This window comes from Scophthalmus maximus, chromosome 11 (assembly GCF_022379125.1).
Source record: "Scophthalmus maximus strain ysfricsl-2021 chromosome 11, ASM2237912v1, whole genome shotgun sequence".
Classification (NCBI taxonomy): Eukaryota; Metazoa; Chordata; class Actinopteri; order Pleuronectiformes; family Scophthalmidae; genus Scophthalmus; species Scophthalmus maximus.
Window position 1 is genome coordinate 1,685,369 of NC_061525.1, and position 20,451 is coordinate 1,705,819.

General features: G+C 42.6%; 1 protein-coding gene across 4 annotated transcripts in view; it reads left to right on the top strand.

The window, feature by feature from the left end:
- The window catches only part of brip1 (BRCA1 interacting helicase 1), a 74,125-nt gene that overhangs the window by 10,119 nt on the left and 43,555 nt on the right, over window positions 1-20,451 (top strand). For all 4 annotated transcript variants that reach the window (XM_035622531.1, XM_035622532.2, XM_035622533.2 and 1 more), the window contains exons 3-7: window positions 4,609-4,720; window positions 6,027-6,227; window positions 8,383-8,528; window positions 9,839-9,973; window positions 19,638-19,910. In XM_035622531.1, coding sequence (XP_035478424.1) covers window positions 4,609-4,720; window positions 6,027-6,227; window positions 8,383-8,528; window positions 9,839-9,973; window positions 19,638-19,910 — 867 coding nt within the window. The remainder of the gene's footprint in view (window positions 1-4,608; window positions 4,721-6,026; window positions 6,228-8,382; window positions 8,529-9,838; window positions 9,974-19,637; window positions 19,911-20,451) is intronic.

Below are 20,451 nucleotides of genomic sequence, written 5' to 3' on the forward strand. Positions count from 1 at the left end.
TCCTAGGGACAAAATCCCCATAAACAAGCTCTGTGGATGAGGACTGTAGGTCTTCCTTTGGTGCAGTCCTGATGCCAAACATAACCCACGGGAGCTTGTCGACCAAGTTGCTGTCTTTGCGGCTGGCACGAAGAGCAGCCTTCACCGACCTATGAAATCGTTCACAGAGTCCGTTAGCCTGTGGGTTATATGCGGGTGTGCGATTGAGTTTCACTCCGAGGCTCTGTGCGACAGCGTTCCACAGCTCAGACGTGAACTGCGCGCCCCGGTCAGAGGATATGTCCGAAGCAGTTCCGAAATGGGCAACCCAGGTGCTGATAAATGCCCGTGTCATCTCAACAGATGCCACCAACGTCAGTGGCTCAGCCTCTGATGGCACTGGGAACAACTCTAACGGGGCTTTGGTGTGGCGGTGTACTTTGTCCCGTTGGCACTCAAGACAGGTGTTAGCCCAGTCCCTAACATCCTTCTTGAGGCCGTGCCAAACAAACTTTGCTGCAACCAGTCTCTGTGACGCCTTCGAACCTGGGTGCGAGAGACCACGGATGGCATCAAAAACTTGTCGTCTCCATCCCGTGGGAATGATTGGTCTAGGACTGCCTGTGGAGACGTCACACAGGAGCGTGGTGCCGGCATTGCCAAAAACCACGTCCTCTATCTGCAGCCCTGTAGTCGAGGTCCTCAGGAGTTGCACGTCTGGGTCTGTGGTCTGATCCGCTGCCATGCGGTTGTAATCCAAACCCAGATGGACTGCCCCTGCCACAGCCCGTGACAGGCAGTCCGCCACGTGGTTGTTCTTACCGGCAACGTGCTGCAAATCCGTAGTGAACTCTGAAATGTAGGACAGATGACGTTGCTGGTGGGCGGACCACGGCTCAGCCACCTTGGTCATGGCAAAAGTCAGCGGCTTGTGGTCAAAAAAGCGGTGAAGTGTCGACCTTCCAGCAGGGAACGAAGGTGTCTGATGGCGAGGTAGAGACCAAGCAGCTCCCGGTCGAAAGTGCAGTACTTCTGCTCGCTGGGGCGCAACTGACGGCTGAAGAAAGCAAGCGGCTGCCAGGCCCCGCCTACCCACTGCTCGTAGACAGCACCGACAGCGTTGTCCTAGGCGTCCGAAATAATGGCGATGGAGGCCGTGGAAGAAGGATGTGCCAGCATGGTGGCATTCGCCAGGGCTGCCTTAGTGGCCACAAAAGTCTTATCCCTGCTCTCAGTCCAGTCCATAGCGTGCTTTGGCTTACCTTTCAAGGCCTCGTGCAAGGGTCTCATGAGCTGAGCGGCTCGGGGATGAAACAGTGGTAGAAATTCACCATGCCGATGAACTCCTGCAGGGATTTGACAGTGAGCGGGCGTGGGAACTGTGTGACTGCCTCCACCTTTGACGAGAGAGAGACTGCACTGTCCTTAGTGACTCTGTGTCCCAGGAAGTCAATGGTGGAGAGACCGAACTGGCACTTGGAAGGGTTGACAATTAGCCCATGTTGGCTAAGCCGCTCAAAAAGTGTTCGGAGATGCTCTAGGTGTTGAGATTTGGACGTGCTCGGTACCAGGATGTTGTCCAGGTACACAAAAAGAAAAGGCAGATCCCGTAACAGAGTCCATGAGGCGTTGAAAAGATTGAGCAGCTTTTTTAAGGCCGAACGGCATGCGCAGGAACTCAAACAGATGAAATGGCGTGATTACTGCTGTTTCGGAATGTCCAGTGAGTGTACAGGCACCTGATGATATCCTCGGACGTGGTCCACCTTGGAAAAATCACCTTACCAGCCAGGTGTGCCGAAAAATCCTGTATATTCGGGGCTGGGTATTTGTCAGGTGTCGTAGCCACTTTAAGCCGCCGGTAGTTGCCACACGGGCGCCAGCCTCCGGCAGGTTTGGGGACGATGTGGAGGGGTGATGCCCACGGGCTGTCGGATCGGCGGACTATACCCAGGCATTCCATGTTTGCAAACTCAGCCTTGGCAACGGCAAGCTTGGTCGGGTCGAGGCGCCAAGCACGGGCGTAGACGGGTGGGCCAGTAGTGGCACGGTCCACGACATGTTTCACAGCAGACGCAGAGAAAGTGGGCTGAGTGACGGCTGGGAAGTCGGCAAGTAACCGATGGAAGTCGTCTGAGGCAGGGAGCATGCTGGACAGTCGTATGGAGTCAGTCCCGCTGAGCGTGCACATATAAGAACAAAATGTGACTGCGTCAATCAAACAGCAGTTCTTTACATCCACCAACAGTCCATGTGCACACAAAAAATCGGCGCAGAGGAGGGGAACGGCGACCTTTGCTGTAACAAAGTCCCAGCAAAACCGCTGCCCTCCGAAACACAACTCAATGTACCTCGTTCCATATGTGCGGATGGGGCTACCATTGGCAGCTTCCATAGGGGGGCCGTGGCTGTCAGCCACCATTTCAAACGGGATGCAGGCAGGACGCTCCTCTGTGCTCCCGTGTCGCACAGGAAACGTTGTCCGGAGATGCTCTCGCGGATGAAAAGCAGCCTGCCTACACGGCCGACGCTCATGGCCACTACTGAGCGCCGGCCCTGGCATTTCCCAATGCCAAAACTGCATGGCGAACGGCATTGTTTAGCCTTTGGTCCAAACTTTGCATGGTAAAAACCCAGACCTGAAGACTGCTGGGGGCCAGAAGACTGCTGCCGACGAGAATTGGTTGCAGCGATGAATGTGGAGTCCTCCAGTGTCGAAGGAGCGATGCGCGTGGGGAGAAGCGCGGCCACACAGTGCTCTTGACCCGATAGGAAAAATTTATCAGCCTAGGGCTGGGCGATATGGCTGAAAACTGTATCACGATATAAGTGTTTCATATCGGTCGACATCGATAATTATTGGGGGTCACCAGTGTTGAAATGCAGTAAATCGCAAGAGACAATTTCTCACGTTGAGCACACGAATGCGTGTGTCGTTTAAGAAAAACAACTGAAGAGGTAAAAAGGCGCTGACCGGAAACCTCACCGGCATCGGGCTCCACGTCATGACACATTCAGATAATTTAAAGGGACCACGATCCCTTAACAGTCATACTTACATGAAGTGAGTAAGGACAGTAAATTACATGCATAACACATTACGTTAACAACTACATTAAGAACTACGCTGAGAACAAAGTGCTGCGTTTCTAATCAACAGTGTGTAGAACCACACTTAACAACAAAGGTGAATTATGTCACATTCACTACAGCACCATATTTTTGCAAAATGAACTTAGAGGAAGTTTTGACACAGTTTGTGAGCTGCGCCTGCGACACAGAGCAAAGGAGAGGATTGAAACAGTTTACCTAGCTGTCAACAAACACGATGGCCATTATCAAGGTCAATAGAAATGATTGAGGTCATCTTCATGTATCGTACAATAAGTCGATAACATTATTATCACGACAGGCCTAACCGCAAAACATTTGTTACATGTGTGACAACTATAGTGTCTCTATTGATTTTGATGAACTATGCTACAAACAAACTTTCGGGCGGTTCACTCTCTGCCACCCTCACACGGAGCATCTGTACTGCCTGTGTCGTGGTGTGAGAGCTGGCCATGACACCTGCACAGCAGTATCCAACACAGCGCTCCTCAGTATTGGGAATAGCGCAAATTAATAATAGATTAATGCATTGATTTCTTCAATACCGTTAGCAGCACCGATAATGTCGGAGCTTATCCATACCACGGAGGCCGTTTAACACCAGGTTTCTCTTTCCATCCATAGATAAGACCGAGCTCAATCTCCTCTTGTAAAAAAATTCATAATAATTTTTATAATAATGCAGCAGCGGCGGTCAAATTCCAGTAGCTGCGTACCGCCGCTCCTGAATGCATGTAGTGGACACACTGCTGATGATGGATTTGTGTAATGGGTTCCTATGCAGTATAAAAAAGTATGGAATTTTATTTTAATAATTTCCAGGTCTGGATAAGTATGGGGAAATAAAAGTCTGAAGTAGACTGCAGTCTAAACAGACTTGAATCCAAAGATTTTGGAATACTTAATATTGATGCAGTTGAATCAGGAAGACGGAGGCCATGGATGTCTTAAGCAGAAGTATTTATTATAAGAGCTCAATATTAAGATCAGCAGGTTGGTTAGTGTATGGCGTCCCAAGACAATCTGCCTATCTCCGATCTCTGTAGGTGTATTTAGGTCTATCAGAGTAATGTCGTCCTCTTACAAACAGAATAGCTATCTCTCTGTAATATGTTAAAAATGATTTAATTACATAATAATATTTACTTTACTTATATAATAATATTATATAAAATAATATTATTATAATATTCATTCATATAATAATATTTACTTGGTTAACATCAAGCTATTGGAACTTGGATGCCAAATATGGTCTGAAAAATTTACCAAGAAGAAGGAAATTTGAATCTGTAAAAAGTAGGCAATTTTGAAATGGAAAATGTGTGGGAACTCTGTGTGTATGTGATTGTTATTGATTGATTTGGACTGTGTTATGGGGTTTTGTCTACGTGCAATGCATGGAGAAGGTGTATATACCCTCAGAATGAAACTAGTAGTACTTTAAATTGTGCAATACTATATGTACATTTAGCATTTGGTGCATTAACACAAATGTGTGTACCTTTTCTGCAGATTGTACGAGGCCTGAACTATGGGCAGCACTGTTTGTTGGAGAGTCCTACAGGAAGCGGAAAAAGTTTGGCCTTGCTCTGCTCTGCTCTGGGCTGGCAGCAGGCTCAGTTCGGTGAGTGTGTGGGATACAGATTTTCACTCAGTTTTTTTCTTCCGACATATAAACTTATGCTTTATTTTTTTCCATTGTCTATGTAATGATGATTTGTAGTTGTGATAACACGGTATACTTTAAATTAGGGCTGAACGATTAATTGTTTCCAAATCGAAATCGCAATTTGAAACATTGCGATTTGCATAACGATTTCTGGAATACGTTATGCAGCGCACCTGACCCAGGGTTTAATACTTTGCAGTCATGTCACCAATCAGAAATGAGGTGCTGCGCACGTACTAGTCATTCTCACTGATTGGAAATTGCCCAGGGCGACTGTGTATATGCCCACCAACAACACAAGGGTGAAACCAAAGAAACACATTGCATTAGAGCAGGGGCCTCTGTGGAGCCAGAAGCAACGTTTGAAAATTTAGTCCCGAAGAAAAGCCTCAATTCGGAGATACAGCAGTATTTCGGGTTTGAGCCAACAGATGTGCATCAAATGAAGGTAAGCCTTCATCCCAAGGCAAAACCAACTTTTATCAGCACTTGAAAAAGTGCCACAGGCTGCTACATAACGAGTGTACGGCCAACATTTCAGTGAAAGTAGTGACGCCCTGTCTAGCAAACACAGTACCACACCAGAGTCCCTTGGGACTGTTACTCCGTATGAAAATGTCTCACGTAGGTACTGTGGGGTAACGAACACCGCAACTATTCCCTTGTTAAAGAGACAGACAGCTAAAAGAGAGAGAGAGCTAGAGTCAAGTTGTGTTCATTCACTGCTTTCCCCTTCTTGTCTACAACACATCTCGCTTTCTTTCAGTGTGTGTGTGTGTGTGTGTGTAATTATAATCGCAAATAAAATCGCAATATCTGTCAGAAAAATTGCACTTAGATATTTTCCCCAAATCGTTCTGCCCTACTTTAAATGAATGGTTTCCGGATCTTAAAGTAGTCAACTGTTTTAGATTGCTTACTCGCTCTTTTCTTCTTTAAAAATACATTTTCAATATTTTCTAAAAATTATATTTCAATGTAGTTTACCCCAGTAGGGATGGGATTCAAGAACCAGTTATAGTGTAGAACTGCGTCCAAATTGGTTCCAGAGATCATGAAACAGTTGTGTTATAGCCTTAAACCTGTGTAGGCCTATTCCCCCCCCCCAAAAAAACAAAAAACAGAAAAGTGATCAGGAATTGTTGAATGATTCAAAAAACTAACCCACTGATGAGCATAATTGATTTCGGCATCGGTATCAATAAAATCATATCAATCCATCTACAGCCTAAGAGTCATGTGTTTCATTTTGTGTTGACAGCTAAACTACAGGACAGAGGAAGCCCAGTGGAGGACAAGAGCGACTCAGATAAAAACTGTGAGGCCTGTAAGAAGCCAGACGTCACCACCCTCTGCCAGTGTGTTTGCCACAGCAAAGCCAGAATTTTGTTGGCTACAACAGCAGTCAAAACTACTGTTGTGGACCGCACAGTGCAGCAGCCACCTCCAGCACCTGGACATGGTCAGTATCTTTCAGTCCTAGGGCTGGGTATCGTAACTGATTTCAGGGTGGGAAATTGTTAGCCGGTACTCTTATTGATACTGCTTATCGATCCGGTACTTTAACAGTTCTCTTATCAGTTCTTGTTTCCTTTTTTCATAGAAAAAATAAAACCAAATGAGAATAGAAATGGAATGGAGCACTTCCTAGTGTTCCTAGAGGAAATACTGATGGACATTTTTTTTGTTTCTAGCACTGTACTTGAACACTGAACAGCACTATTTTGAAAAAATAAAGTAAAAGTACATGTTAAGTACATGATGTTGTGTGTTGAGTGATGGGACTAACATGAAGCCTGTCAAAGCCCTTGGACTCTACTGTTGTAAAGGGTTGGAAGTCTTTCACTATGAACCCAGTCATTTCTCCTCAATCTCCTTCCACTGGCTGCAGCTGTTGTCTCTGACTGGGACCAGCAGAAGTAGAACTTACTTACTCTCATAAATATTTCCCAGATTGATCATTTTACCGCATTTACTTGCAAAAAATTTGTTACACTAGTGGAAACGGGGGTTTTCTCCATTATTTTTTTTTTCAAGTATGAGGCGTTCACTCTGCCACCGTCACACGCGCAGTGAGACCTGGCCACGTCCCCTGCACAGCGGCTCCGACACAGAGACTCAGGATTAGGAATAGCGAAGATATTATCATAGACAAATGAATTTCTTCAATACAGTTAGCAGCACCAATAACGTTGGAGCTTATTGATACTATGGTCTTTAATAATTTAGCCCTGGGTCGTTTAATCGCGGGTTTCTGTTCCCACCTCTAGATAAGGCGGAGCCCAATCTCCTACCGTTAAAAAAAACTAATAAATAATAATAATTCATGAGGGCGGTCAAAATCCAGTAGCGGCGCACTGCCGCTCCTGAATGCATGTAGGGGAAACACTGGTTTACACTTCAGAAGTGAAAGGATTACAAAATCTGAACAGTTCCACCGGGTCACCATGTCAACAACCAGCCTATGTGCTAGCAGCTGCAGCATCCTTTGCTCTCCTTTTCCTCTCTGCTGAAGTTGGAACCCTATTTTTCACTCGTGCATACATGTTAGGGATTAACCTTTTGAGTATTAGTCTGGCTACGCCAGGCTAGTTAGGAATAGCCACTTCACTCATATGTTTGCAAGTTGGAAATACGTAGCTTGGTTCGAGTATATTAACAAGTGTTTGGAAACATTTTCAACAACACTGTTCAATGTACAAATGAAATAACTGGAAATGGGAATGTCTGTGTTTTTAGTCTAATCCAATGAACCTCACAAATGAGGGTACTTCATCATATTGATGCTGCAAAATGATCCAAAACTTAAAATAGCATAGCATAAAATTGAAAATGCAATCACACATTTGAAGTGATAGCTACCTCAGGAGGAACATTTGTGGGATCTCATGTGATTACTTTCGAGAAAGAAAGCCCTCTTTGCTGAAGGTGAAGACAGTACATTTCTTTTTTTCATGACAAAACAAAGTGCATTCAGTCTGCTGAACTTTGAAAGAACCAGGTGTTTGAAGTTTTAGAAGAACAAGAAGTACAAAAACCCAACAGGTTCTAAAAGTAATCAAAGAGACGCATGAAAAAACATTGCAGCTATATCTGTTCCACAGTCCAAGTTTCGGCAAAAACTTTGTAGAATCAGTGCAGTGGCACTCAAATATCAAGTTTGGTGAATCATTCAATGAATCATTACTAGAGCTCGACCTACATATCGGTTTGCCGATAAATTATGGGACAATATTAGCCTTTAACAGACATATCGGTATCAGTGCTTATGTTTACCGAAATGAAATCAATTATATTACAGAATAAACAATGTTTACGTAAAATAAATGATTTATTTTCTTGATTCAAGTTCTATATATTTGGTTGTATTTGTGTTTTCTTTTCAATTATAGTTCCATATTGGTTGGACTCTACTCACACCAGTTCTCAGCAAGTTACAGATTTGTAATGACGTGTTACATTTGCAGAGACAAGTTAGCAGGATTTCAGCACTCCTAAATATTTTGGAAATACTTTATTCCTGTGTCATAGTCTTTGCATTGTCTGCTTGTTTTATTGACAGTTTCTAATTTTATATCACGTCAGAATTAAGGCGGAATTTGTCTGTTTTGTTGTAGTGCTCTTACAAGAGGAGCCACAGTCCAAAAAACGTTCCATAGCCTCCCAACTGTCTGAGAAGTTCCAGTCCTCTCTCAGCTCTGACTGCAACAAAGATGACGACTTTCAGCCAGACAGGAAACACATTCGCCCTGCTGAGCACAAGGTAGTCACAGACGTTGTGTATGTAATGTACATTTGCACAGAATTTACTGTGAATTAATATATTTGGCAAATAATTGAATTCTTGGCCTTATTGCATCAAAGCAATAATAGTAATATCTACAGTGTTTTTATGAAATTGTGTTGTTGACATACAATGTATACACTATATTTCTGATAGGAAGGAGCTGTTACCAGGTTCCTCAGTATGTTTCGGGTTGTCTGTGTGTCCTTCTGTTCATTCTCGTGAACACGATATCTCAGGAACGCCTCGAGAGGATGAACTGGTTAGATTTTGGCGCTCTGAAGTTAAAGGTCAATGTCACAGTGACCTCTGAAACCACAATCTTGGCCATTACTCAAGAATGAATGCACTAATTATTACCAATTTTCAGGCAAATTAAGTTATGATATTTTGTATCCAAAAGGTCAAAGGTCAACTTTACTGTGACATAATGTTGTCCATTACCATAACTAGGTCTTCTGCTGACACTGCATCAGCAGTGTGGGATAGTGATTTTAGTGACTAACTGGCATCACGACAGATTCCACATCTAAAGACTGAAAGGTGTTTATTTTTACAAGCAATTGTGAAAGCAGGGAAATTCGTGTATTTATCCTGTGTGTAGTAAGTGTATTACTTCTTTACTTTATTGTATTGGTAGATTTATTCCCTAAATAACAAACCGAATTCTTTACATTGTGAAATTTACATTTTATTTATGTCCGTGACAGACCATGTTGAGTGGATATTTTGGTCTAATATCTACTGAGGTAACAGCACAGATCAGAATTGCATGCAGCCAGACACTGGCTAAATGTTGTATCGTATAAAATGTAGGCTAAATGTCTTACAGTTCCCGACCTAAGAAAAGTTAATTCAAGTGAAGAAGATTCAGAGTCGACTCACAAAGCTTCTTCAGTGTATAGACAACAAAACAGCAGCAACAGTGTGACAGGTTGTAACCATTACAAACATTGAACTGCAATGGAAGTATAGAGGGGTGATGGAAACGGAGGGCAGCACAATGTGAGACAGGGCAACAGCACTCAAATACTCTGGATGACAGTGCTGACATCAGCCCAGCAGGAGAGACAATCCCCGCTGCAGTAAGATTTCATAATTGAGCGTTGACCAAGATGCAACGTGTACTTGAGCATGAACCAGCGAACCACAAGCACCTGGCCAAATTATATCCTGCAGATTAAATTAATGTATTAATTTAAATAAAGCTTTTTTGTACTGGTTTGTAATACAGAACTGTTAAGTAATGTGTAGCCCATTGAAGTGAAGTGTCTGTGGCTTTTCCTCAGAGCCGGAAAAGAAAGCGTCTGGAGCAGGGAGTGATATTCATAGATGATGAGCCGGAGCAAGAAAACAAGCCCTCGTGTCAAAGTTGGGCCACAGAGCTAAACAGCCCCGTGGCCAGTTTGTCCTCTTCATGCAGTGTGAGTACACTCCAAAGAGAGATGCACTGTTACACTAGTAATTTGATTTTACTTCCACATGGGGGCAATAATGTCCACGTATTTAAATTTTTTAAATATATATGCCAGTCAATGTGGACCACCCATGACATGGCTGATGTTATACAGTTTTAATGATTACCTGAATATACTGAATGGGCATGTACGAAAAAAAATGTGGAAATGGTCCACCTGCATTCTACACACTCCATCCACTGAGTTTTTAAACCAAATGTAAATACTTATTTAAGAAATACTAAAATAGCAATGGGAGAATCTAAATTGACAACAGATTTATTACAAAATATTCTTAACAAATCGAAATATTGAATAAACCTTCCAATTTTTTTCATCAGGCAGAAGTACAGGTGTATCTTGTGAATTTTGTTCAGGATTGTCTGAGGAAGCTGTCTATCTGAGCTGCAATGCACAACACCAAGGCACTAAGGTGTAATAATCAATATTCTCTGTCGCCACTAGGTGGTGGTACACACCACCAAACTGACCAAGGCTTTGGTTTAAGTTTAAAATGTGTAAAGGCTTCAAATGAGAGAAATTTGAACATTACAATTAATTTATGGTTAAACAAACATTGTTTTTTTTTAACAGAAAACCAAACCAAACCATATAAATACATTGTTAATACAAAAAGTATGCTATGTCATATCAGGCTGCCGCCATTTTTGGTTGTAAATATAGGTCACTGGAAAAACAAATGCTAGGAAACTTAAAAAAGGAGCGGATCACACATTATTGTATTGTACATTTACTGTGGTAGTAATAAAAACAATATATAAATGAGGGTAGAGAAAAATATCTGTTGACATTAAAATTTAACAGCAAAATATACTGTAGCCTCCAACGTGATCATAAAATTAACAAAACATACAACACTCACATAATTAGATGAGGATGCTTTAAGCACTGATCTCATGAATATTTTTTATTTATTAATTAACTTCATAAAAAATGCAGTGAACCAACAAACGGGTAGGTTGTTCCAAGCTTGGTTGAGAACTTGTCTGCTACCTGTTCATGTGATCCCAGTCTGACTCTGAAATTCAGATTAGGTCTCTGTGGAGGACAGATCGTCAGTTACATGAACCCTGGTTCCTCTTGCCTCTGAAAAGAACACTATATGACTGTATTAGTGTGTGTTTGGGCTCCTTGTCGTGCGGTAGAAAACATTTTTTCTCGCTGTGTATTATGCAATGTACAGAAATCTAAATTGGACCCAGACTGATATATATGAAAGGCTAATATCGACCAATATTATCGACTGATATTAGGACATAACTGTATCAGCACTTATGTTTGCCGATATTAAATATTTAATTGTAAAGAATAAACAATGCAGAAAAAAATTGCATTTATGTTTACATTTTCCGTAAAATAAATAATGCTTATTTTCTTAACTCAAGTTCTCAATATCAAGTCATAAAGGTTTGATAACGACATCGTAGGAACCATTGACAAATCCATTGGCTTAAGCCGATGGATCGTATCAGAAATCTTGTACTCCCTTATATCGGCGTCGGACCCCAAAAATCCATATCGGTCGGGCTCTAATCTAAACATCTAAAGTGCTTTAAACATTTGCACATTACTATATAAACTATATGCTGTATATTATTGGCGGATGTGGCTCAGGAGATAGAGAGGTTCGTCCCATTAACCAGAAGGTCGATGGTTTGATCCCCTTGTTCACCAGTCTGCGGGCCAAAGTGTCTTTAGAATCAATCTATTGACTGGTTGTTTCAGCTCTGGATTGATTGCAATACTGTTCTATCAGATTACATTAGCTTTTGCTGGTGATCGATAATCTACTAACTACTGAGAGTAATTTGAAAGTTTTGGTCCTAAACGTGAAACGGTATAGTATCTCATGTCAACACATATCCCGGTAAGAAGCCACCAAAGCAGGTGCATCAAGTAACACTACGTTCTTAAAGGTATCAAGATGCTGTTTCTGGTGAATTATCCATGTTCCTGAGTTCTCTGCTACAGTCCCAAAGAGCGACAGGTTACCCACAATCGTTAGACATGCTGAACCATGCTCTGCTGTCGCAAATCTCACAGGAATGGTTAAACTCTTACAACTGCGTCTAAACCTGCCACAGGTGCGTGGCTTGGATTTGGATCTATGGATGACAGGAGGTGGAAAAAGAGGAGGAGGGAAAGTGAAGTCGAAAAAGCGCGTCCGTCTCTGGTTTCCCTGCGGCTACATAACCTGGGCTCTTTTGTCCTGTGAGTGCTGACTGACGGCCTGAATGGGGCCCTTTGAAGCAAGCTCCAGTTTTAATTAAGAGGGTTTGCCTCGCCTGGGCCGCTGATCTGTGAAAGCCACGGGGATAAATATTGAATGGGGTTCACCCGCTGGTTACTGTGCCCGAGGGATAAACAGGTGCTTGAGAGGGCAGATATTTGCCATGGACCCTCCCTGCATGGTGTGGTCATATCGGTAGAAGAGGGTGTTCGGTGTCATGTCTTCTGAGGTATTGGCTATTGAAACACACCCTTATTGGAATGAATTCCAAGCTCTTGAAAGCTGTGGAATGAGGAGCAAATTGGTGTCCAGTGAGAGGCGCCAGTGATACATAAGTGATCCACTGCCTGCGGCCCCTCACTGCCCTCTGACTGGCCCCCTGGAGTGTGAGATTTCTATCTATCAGGTGTTGGCAGGGAGAATAGCAACAGAAGCCTACCTGTGAATATTCTGGTGTTCAGTAACACCACTGACCTCTGTTCTGTCAATTCAAGAAAGCTTTCCCCACTGCATACACTCACACCTGGTAGTAGACTAAGAAATGTGTCATACCTGAGGGAACGTAGCAAACCTATAAAACTTATACCTGTACTAAGTAAATACAGTATACCTGAAAACATTTTTTAAACCTAAAGGAACTTACCTTAAATGTACAGTGTACCTATAATTGTTGATAGGAAAAACACTTCATTGACATTCTTTGACTTTCAAAGAAAGGGCATTGTCATTGCTAGCACCACCCAAGGAACAACACCAGTGCAATTGTTCTGCGCTGAAAGAACCTTTATGTTGTTGTTGGGAGCAGAGCTAGTGTCCCGTTTGCCCCTTTTGCCAGTTATCTGCATTCCTTTCAAGGGGGTGTCTGCTGTGGGCTGTGGGGCCAAGCTTGAAACCTTGTTGCCCTGGCATCTCGGGAGGCATGTATGTAAAATGATACTCTTGTGTCAGCTGTTTCCTGCTGCAGCTTTTAACAAGGGCCTATATTCATCAGCAAGCCCTTCTACTCTGCCCCCCCCCCACCAATGAATAAGTAATTATTGGCCATCTTGGAGCAGGATATTTTGATGGCTCTATTTAATGTGGCAGCAGCAGGTAAGGTGATCGGGCCCTGGGCCCAGGCTGTGAAGCGTAACTGTTCCAGAGGAGAAAGGTAACTTGAACTGGTGTTGGGGCCCTACAGCACCTCTGTTTATTTTTCACATGGGCTCAGGGCTCGTTATCCCTCTTAACTCTGAGAGACCGCTCTCTGAGGGTTCTCTCTGGTCTATACTCCACAACACATTGTTATTTGATGGGAAAACAAGCTTGGAAAATCTGAACTGGTGGGTAACTTGAGCTTCTCGTCTGTCATTAGGAGTTCTACCCTCTGATCTCCATCGTAAGTTGTGATGCATGGCAACACATACCAATCATTCTTATGCAGAACCATTGAGGGAATTTTGCAGAGGATTAAGGGATAGACATTTTTTCCAACAGCACACTATGTAATGTTTATTCAACATTGACAAAAAACGATTCTCTCAATCTTTGAAGAAAGAGGCCAAACTGTTTTTTACAAAAGTCTACCGATAAGATATATTAGGGTTGGGAATCTCTGGTGTGAGGCTGATACGATATGCGTCTCGATACACTGTCAGCGATCCGATACTTATGCCGGTACTTTTGCAGCAAGTACCGATGTGATACGATACGATTCACTCTCCGATCGCGAAGCGATTCAACACAGTGCAATTCGATGTGATACAGTGTGATTGGACGATGCAAAGGAATGATGCTACTCAAATCAAAGAATTTTATTATTTATTATTTTATTATTATTATTATCAGTTATTGTCTTTGATTGAGTGGTGCCGTCAGCCAGCAGGCCATGGAATAAACTTGCAATACTTGCTCACCGTCACCGCTTTTGGGGGTAGTAGCTGTTAATGAATCTGAACTCGAGGCAGGGGCTGCTGGTTAACTGACAGGCGCCTCCACGGTCACAGCACGTCGCTTCAGGTGCATTATGATGTTAGTTCTACTGCCTGTGTACTTAACAGCAGCATGGCACATGTTGCAAACTGCATCAGACTTGTCAATGTTCAAACTTTTGATTTGCAGTTCACAGGTGGGTAAATCTGCTGTTTGTTGCGCACAATAATTTACATCCGCGACGCACGTTTACGTAATGTAGGTCCAATTTAGGAGGAATAAAAGAAATTATTGGGTCGGGCACATTTCTAAACAAAAGAATAAAATCCTAATAATCGAATGGATCGGAGTTTACCAATGCAAACATTTAATAACCGATGCAGCTCGATTTCTTTCCAAAATTGCATTGATTCACAGCTGCTCTACCAATGCACTCTCATCTTGCCCGGGGTTTTTCATGCATCGATACGAATCAGTTAATCTTCCCATCCCTAGTGTTTATTAATGTTGACTTTTCGATCTGACTTCATTTGCTGGAGATTACCCACAATGAAAAGACTGAGAAAAAGATTTTGTTGTAATGTGATTCAAGGTGAGAGGTTTTCCCACTCCACTATTTGAACCATATTGATAAAATTCTCTTTAAATGGTACATGTAATTTATATTGTAATTTCACTATGCACGCGTTTGACAGATTAAAGGAGAAAACTAACATTAAGTAATTAGCTGGCAGATTGACTTCGGTGCTGCTCAGCATTGACTCGTATACTCGAATAGTGGTAGTAGAGAGAGCTAGCCTGGCATGGATCCAGACCAATTCTGGCAGACAGGATTCCCACGGGTCCTGGAAAACTTGGAAAAAACATGGAAAATGAGTGAAAAATGAAAATGTCCTGGAAAGTCGTCAGTTGTTCTGGAAAATTATTTAAACATTTTCCTATTTTGCTTTTAGCTGAGAATTAACTACAAGGTAACTAAAATGGCCATCTGAAAGTTCACCAGATTGATAGATTTAAACCTTAAAATGTAAAATTTTCTTACGGGACGGCATGCCCCCGGACCTCCCTAGAGCCTCTGATGTCCACCCACCATAGTCTCTCGAAATCCTATGGGAAACACTGAACCATACAAATGGCTCAACAAAAGGTGACTTGTGGGAGTGACATGTGCTCTTGCTATGGTTTGTGTGTGCGTTTTTAAAATTATATTCCATGTCTTTGATTCAGGTTAATAATTAGGGCTCGAGCACTGGAGGTCTAATTTTGTAGGCTTGTGAGACTTGAGACGAATAACTTTTCGCAATAAACTCTATTAACCACGCTCAACAGGAACTGAGTTGGCAATCAGAACAGAGAAAAAATGGGACTTCACATTTCTGTCAAAATCAAATGCCTATAGCAAAAGTGTAGAGAAAAGGGAAGAGCTGGCAGTTCTAGTAACAACTTTCAAGAGACTACACTAAACTTCATGAGGAACAGTATATTGCGCGATTCCTGTCTGTCATACCAGCTAGATCATCACTGAAAAATGCACCTCTTTGGAACCATCTTTCTGCAAACGTTATGTTTTCCTCCACTCAGTGGTGGAACTGGTGTTCTAGCAAACTTACTATGTAAGTGCACATAACTAGTCCTGTAGAGTTTCTCACACAGAGAAAAATTAACTTAAGTGTTAAAGTGTGTGGTCGATGATTGAAACTATTCTTCTCTGCAATGTCTCATATTTGTGAAAAATATTTTACTGGAAATTTTCTCTTGGGAATGAATGGCCGCCATGTTCATTACGTAATATGTAATAACAGCATTTCTAACAGCCAACGCCTTTTTCTGCATGATTTGTTCTGTAAAATTAAATTTTTTTAATCTACGTATATTGACAAACAAACGCCGATTCAGATATGGCTGTTGATTGCTCATATTGGGCTCTACAAAGCTTACCTGTAAGAGGCTTTCAAGCCCTTCTGCCATCAACAGAAGGAAGCAGCCTAACTGGCCAAAATTAAAGCCTTGTGCAGCAACAACTACCGTATTTTCTGCACTATGAGGCGCACCGGAGTATAAGCCGCAGCAGATAAATTTAATGATTTGTACATCTATAAGCCGCACTGGACTATAAGCCGCAGGTGTTTTAATGTTTAATTACCATATGTAAGAGTTCGTGCACAGAGGGGATTGTCGGGAAAGAGATGGCTGCTTGAGGAAGCTCCCATTTATTAAAATTTCAACAAACAAGTTGCATATTTGCATAACGTACTAAAACCACCAAAGACCTCATCTTCAGTGTCGGAAACGAACAGGCTCAGGGTGACTTCGTCAGCCACTCTCCTCTCTCCTTCGTTGTCGCTCTCAAAACCAACGAACTCCTCTTCGTCACTGTCGGAATCGAACAGCCTCTGAAGGGCCTCAGCTGAGCCTGTGGCGGCGTCCTCCTCTTCATCACGCAGCAGTCCAGCCTATCAGAACCTGTTGGTGATCGTGGATGTTTTGACACTCCTCCACGCTATCAGGATCCACTCGCAAACTTGAGCGAAAGTAGCTATTTGCTGCTTTAACCGTGGACCGCGGACCGGTCATAGAGCCCATAGAGTTAAAGTTGGTGGACTGTAACCTGTAAAATCCATAGATTTAGGAGGTCCCCTTAGATTAGCCGCACTGTTATATAAGCCGCAGGGTCGAAAAATGCGGAAAAAGGCGCGGCTTATAGTCCGAAAATTACAGTATACATCATCTTCACAAGCTAAGCAAAGTCACGTCAGCTCGTCTTTTTTTGGTAGAGCAAGACACAACAAGTGAAACAAGACACATTTAAAGCTCGTTTGTTTCTGTTGCTGCAGACATTCTCTGGAATATGTCTTCCGGCCAGCCCCCTAGTCAAATCTCCGGAGAATGTTCGAGTGAGCCCATGTGAGAATACAGAGAATCTATGGAAAATTCACAGCAAGCGAGTGGACGTGTTGATGACTGTAATCAAAAACACTGCTGTCCGTAGCAGAGTTATTGTCATGTCTTTCCTCTTGCATGCTCTACCGAGATGCCACAGAAGGCTACAGAGATTACCCTGCTATTGTGAGCACGGCTGATTTGGACAATCTCCTGCTGCGTTCGTCATATGAGAACGGTAAACTCCCGAGAATGTGCAGACGCAATTCTATGGAGATTTTCCGAAGTTCCTTTCTGAAAACAGCTCAATATTTTTGATAATTGAATTGATTGTTTATGTTTCTTCAGCTTCTTTATTGCTGCTACTACTACTGATGAGATTAATGCTATATTTTAGACTTCAGTATCCTCTACTTCCAGTTCTGGATTTGAGAAGCCTATGATTAGATGATGTATGTGAGGCACTGAGTGGTCAAAGAGTACACCACTTAAAAGAGCTCAACACATAAGCAGGATCAGTTTCATAAATGCTGCCCACTACACTTCATCTGTGTGCAGGGGAAAAAAGAATCCACCACATCACCAGGTAGCTGATTATGAAGAAGCTACATTTTCCCATCTGCCACAATGGTGGCCTATCATCTTTCAGACCCGAAAAGGTCCCCTTGTGCAGAGAGAGACAGAACACATTATGTTTGGATACAAATTCTTTATTCTCCTCCATATGTTCAAAAGAGCATAAAAGATAGTCTGTGAAAAAGCCTATTTAAGCAATGGATAACGAGCGGCGCTGTATGTCATAATTCATTCAAATGTACATGGTTATGTATGCTATTTAGTTGTGTGTAAGCCATGTTAAAATTCAGAATAAAATGAGAATAAACAACATGGAGAAAAAAACTTTACATGTTGCATAATTCACACATTAAAGGGGCAGTAAGCAATTTTGGAGAAAGATTGTTTGTTGTTGATTTTTGGACTGCAATGGTCGGGGCTCGAATCTGTAGCCTCTGGTATGGGAGGCCGACACACTTCCCACAAGGCCAAAACCCCTGAGTCGTAGCGTTTCTCGCTAGCACGTCTCTTAAGGTGTTGGGGAGTGATGTTTGCGGTCCGAACCATTTTATTTTTATTTCAATTTACAGAGCCGAAAAACACGATTTTTTTTATCACACAGAACCGACAGCTAGCTGGACTGTGACAAAAATATTCGTACATTTTTACAAAATTGTATTGGATTAAAACACTTACCGCGCCTTTAACATGTGATTGTTGTATAAATGAGACTCGTTGATTGAATGAACATGTATTCCAAACTTATTCCAAACAAAAACATATGGTGCAATTGATGAATTCATACATGATAGTGGTGTTAAAGCCGCAGTAAATTAATGACTGTTTGCTTTGTCTCAATAGTGTGGAATGGCAATGTTGCTGTTTCAGTATCTGCTACATGCCCTGATACAGTACAATAATAAAGTGTTTTTACTGAGGCATGGCTTTACACAGCAAAAACACTCTTCTGGTGTCTCATTTATAAAACTGTGCGTAGGATCCTTACTCAAAGTGTATGTGGGGCCAAATCAAAAAATGGCATAAGGCAAAAAATATTCAGAATTGTAAAACCGTGCGTATTCACACCTCATAGCAATTTTCTCTTTATAAATCACAGATCACCTAAAAGTGTGCGTACATGAATCAGACACATATCCTGGCCTGTACACGCACATTTTTAACCATAAATAGTCAATGCAAATCACTTCATGAATGCTGATCTGTATATTAATGAGCCTGGCATGCAATTGTTCTTTCGTTACGGTGAGTCATGGCGTCAGGTGAGAAAAGAACAATAAACCTTAACTTCTCCAACACTGAGATAAACACGCTTGTAGGGGAGGTGGATGTCCGGAAAACAACTTAATTTGGTGGCCACAGTAGCGGAATCACTAATATAAAGGAGCAGTGCGAGTGGACAGTGGCAGAACTTAAGAAAAAGTGGGCCGATCTGAAGCTCTTTCTACTCCCTTAACAACATATATTTAATTTGTGTTGCTTGAGTATTTGAGGAAGTTTGACTTTGATGTGCCTATTTATTTTAAATGCAAAATAAAGAATCTCATTCATCCAAGGTAGAGGCAAAGAGGAACGTGTCCGCACTGCCAGAGTGTGGCAGGTGCGCTGTTGGTTGTTAATTATGTTAAAATTATCTTTTTATCTTTTTTAACCATTATTCTATATTTTCTGCATGTAGTTTGCCAAAACCCCACATTACCAGGTGAATGACATAGCACCAGAACACAGAGATTTGCAATTGACACTTCGACATGAGGGCTGAGGGGAAACTGGGGATCGAACCACCGACCTTCAGAGTAGTGTAGTACCCGCTCTGACTCCTGAGGTCCAGCCAAATCACACAAATCTCGTGCTGTTATTTTTGATTGAATCGGTTAATAAGAATATCTGCATAAAATGACAGTTACTGGTATGCCGATCTCATAACAAAGATCTGGGACCAAGCCTTAACATGTACTGTGAGGTTGAAGACTAGCTGTGAACCTTTTGAGCTTGTATTTCTTTTCCTCCATCCAGGCCCCAGAACCCTGCTCCAAGTGCCCATGTGCTTCAGCCCAAGAGCATATGAAGGACAAGGACAAAGACGGCAAAAACAAGATTCCTAAGATCTTCTTTGGCACTCGCACACATAAACAGATAACTCAGATTGCCCATGAGCTTAAACGCACCGTTTACTCCAATGTGCCAATGACCATCTTATCCAGCAGAGATCACACCTGCGTCCACCCGGAAGTGGCTCCTCATTCCAACCGGAATGAACGCTGCAAGGACCTGCTCGAGGCCAAGGATGTAAGCGCACGCACGCACGCACGCACGCACGCACGCACGCACGCACGCACGCACGCACGCACGCACGCACGCACGCACACACACACACACACACACACACACCTTATAGTTCATAACTCAGGGCAGCTCAACCCCACACTTCTCTTCTACACCCTCTGGCCTCACAATGAGTTGTTCTGGATCTGAAGTGTGCTCGTTGCATTGAACCCTATCTGTCTGAAAACCAGCGCCTGATGACATCCTTTCTTCATGCAGTGACACTAGTTACAATACCTTGTGAATCACAACATAAAAAATACCACAGTTAATTGCAACCTTTTGGTCCCAGTTGTTCCCTCCCTCACACACATTAACTTGACCGCACACCATCATGTACTGTACTGTGAATTGACCTCTTCAGGCCCCTTGTAACTACAATACTACCAGACAATACTCTTTTTATGGTGTAGCCTTAGAGCAGCAATTATGCTGCTAGAATATCCAAAGTTGGTGCAGCAGGGTCTATTTAACACACTGTCAGGAACCATTGAGCCAGCAACAT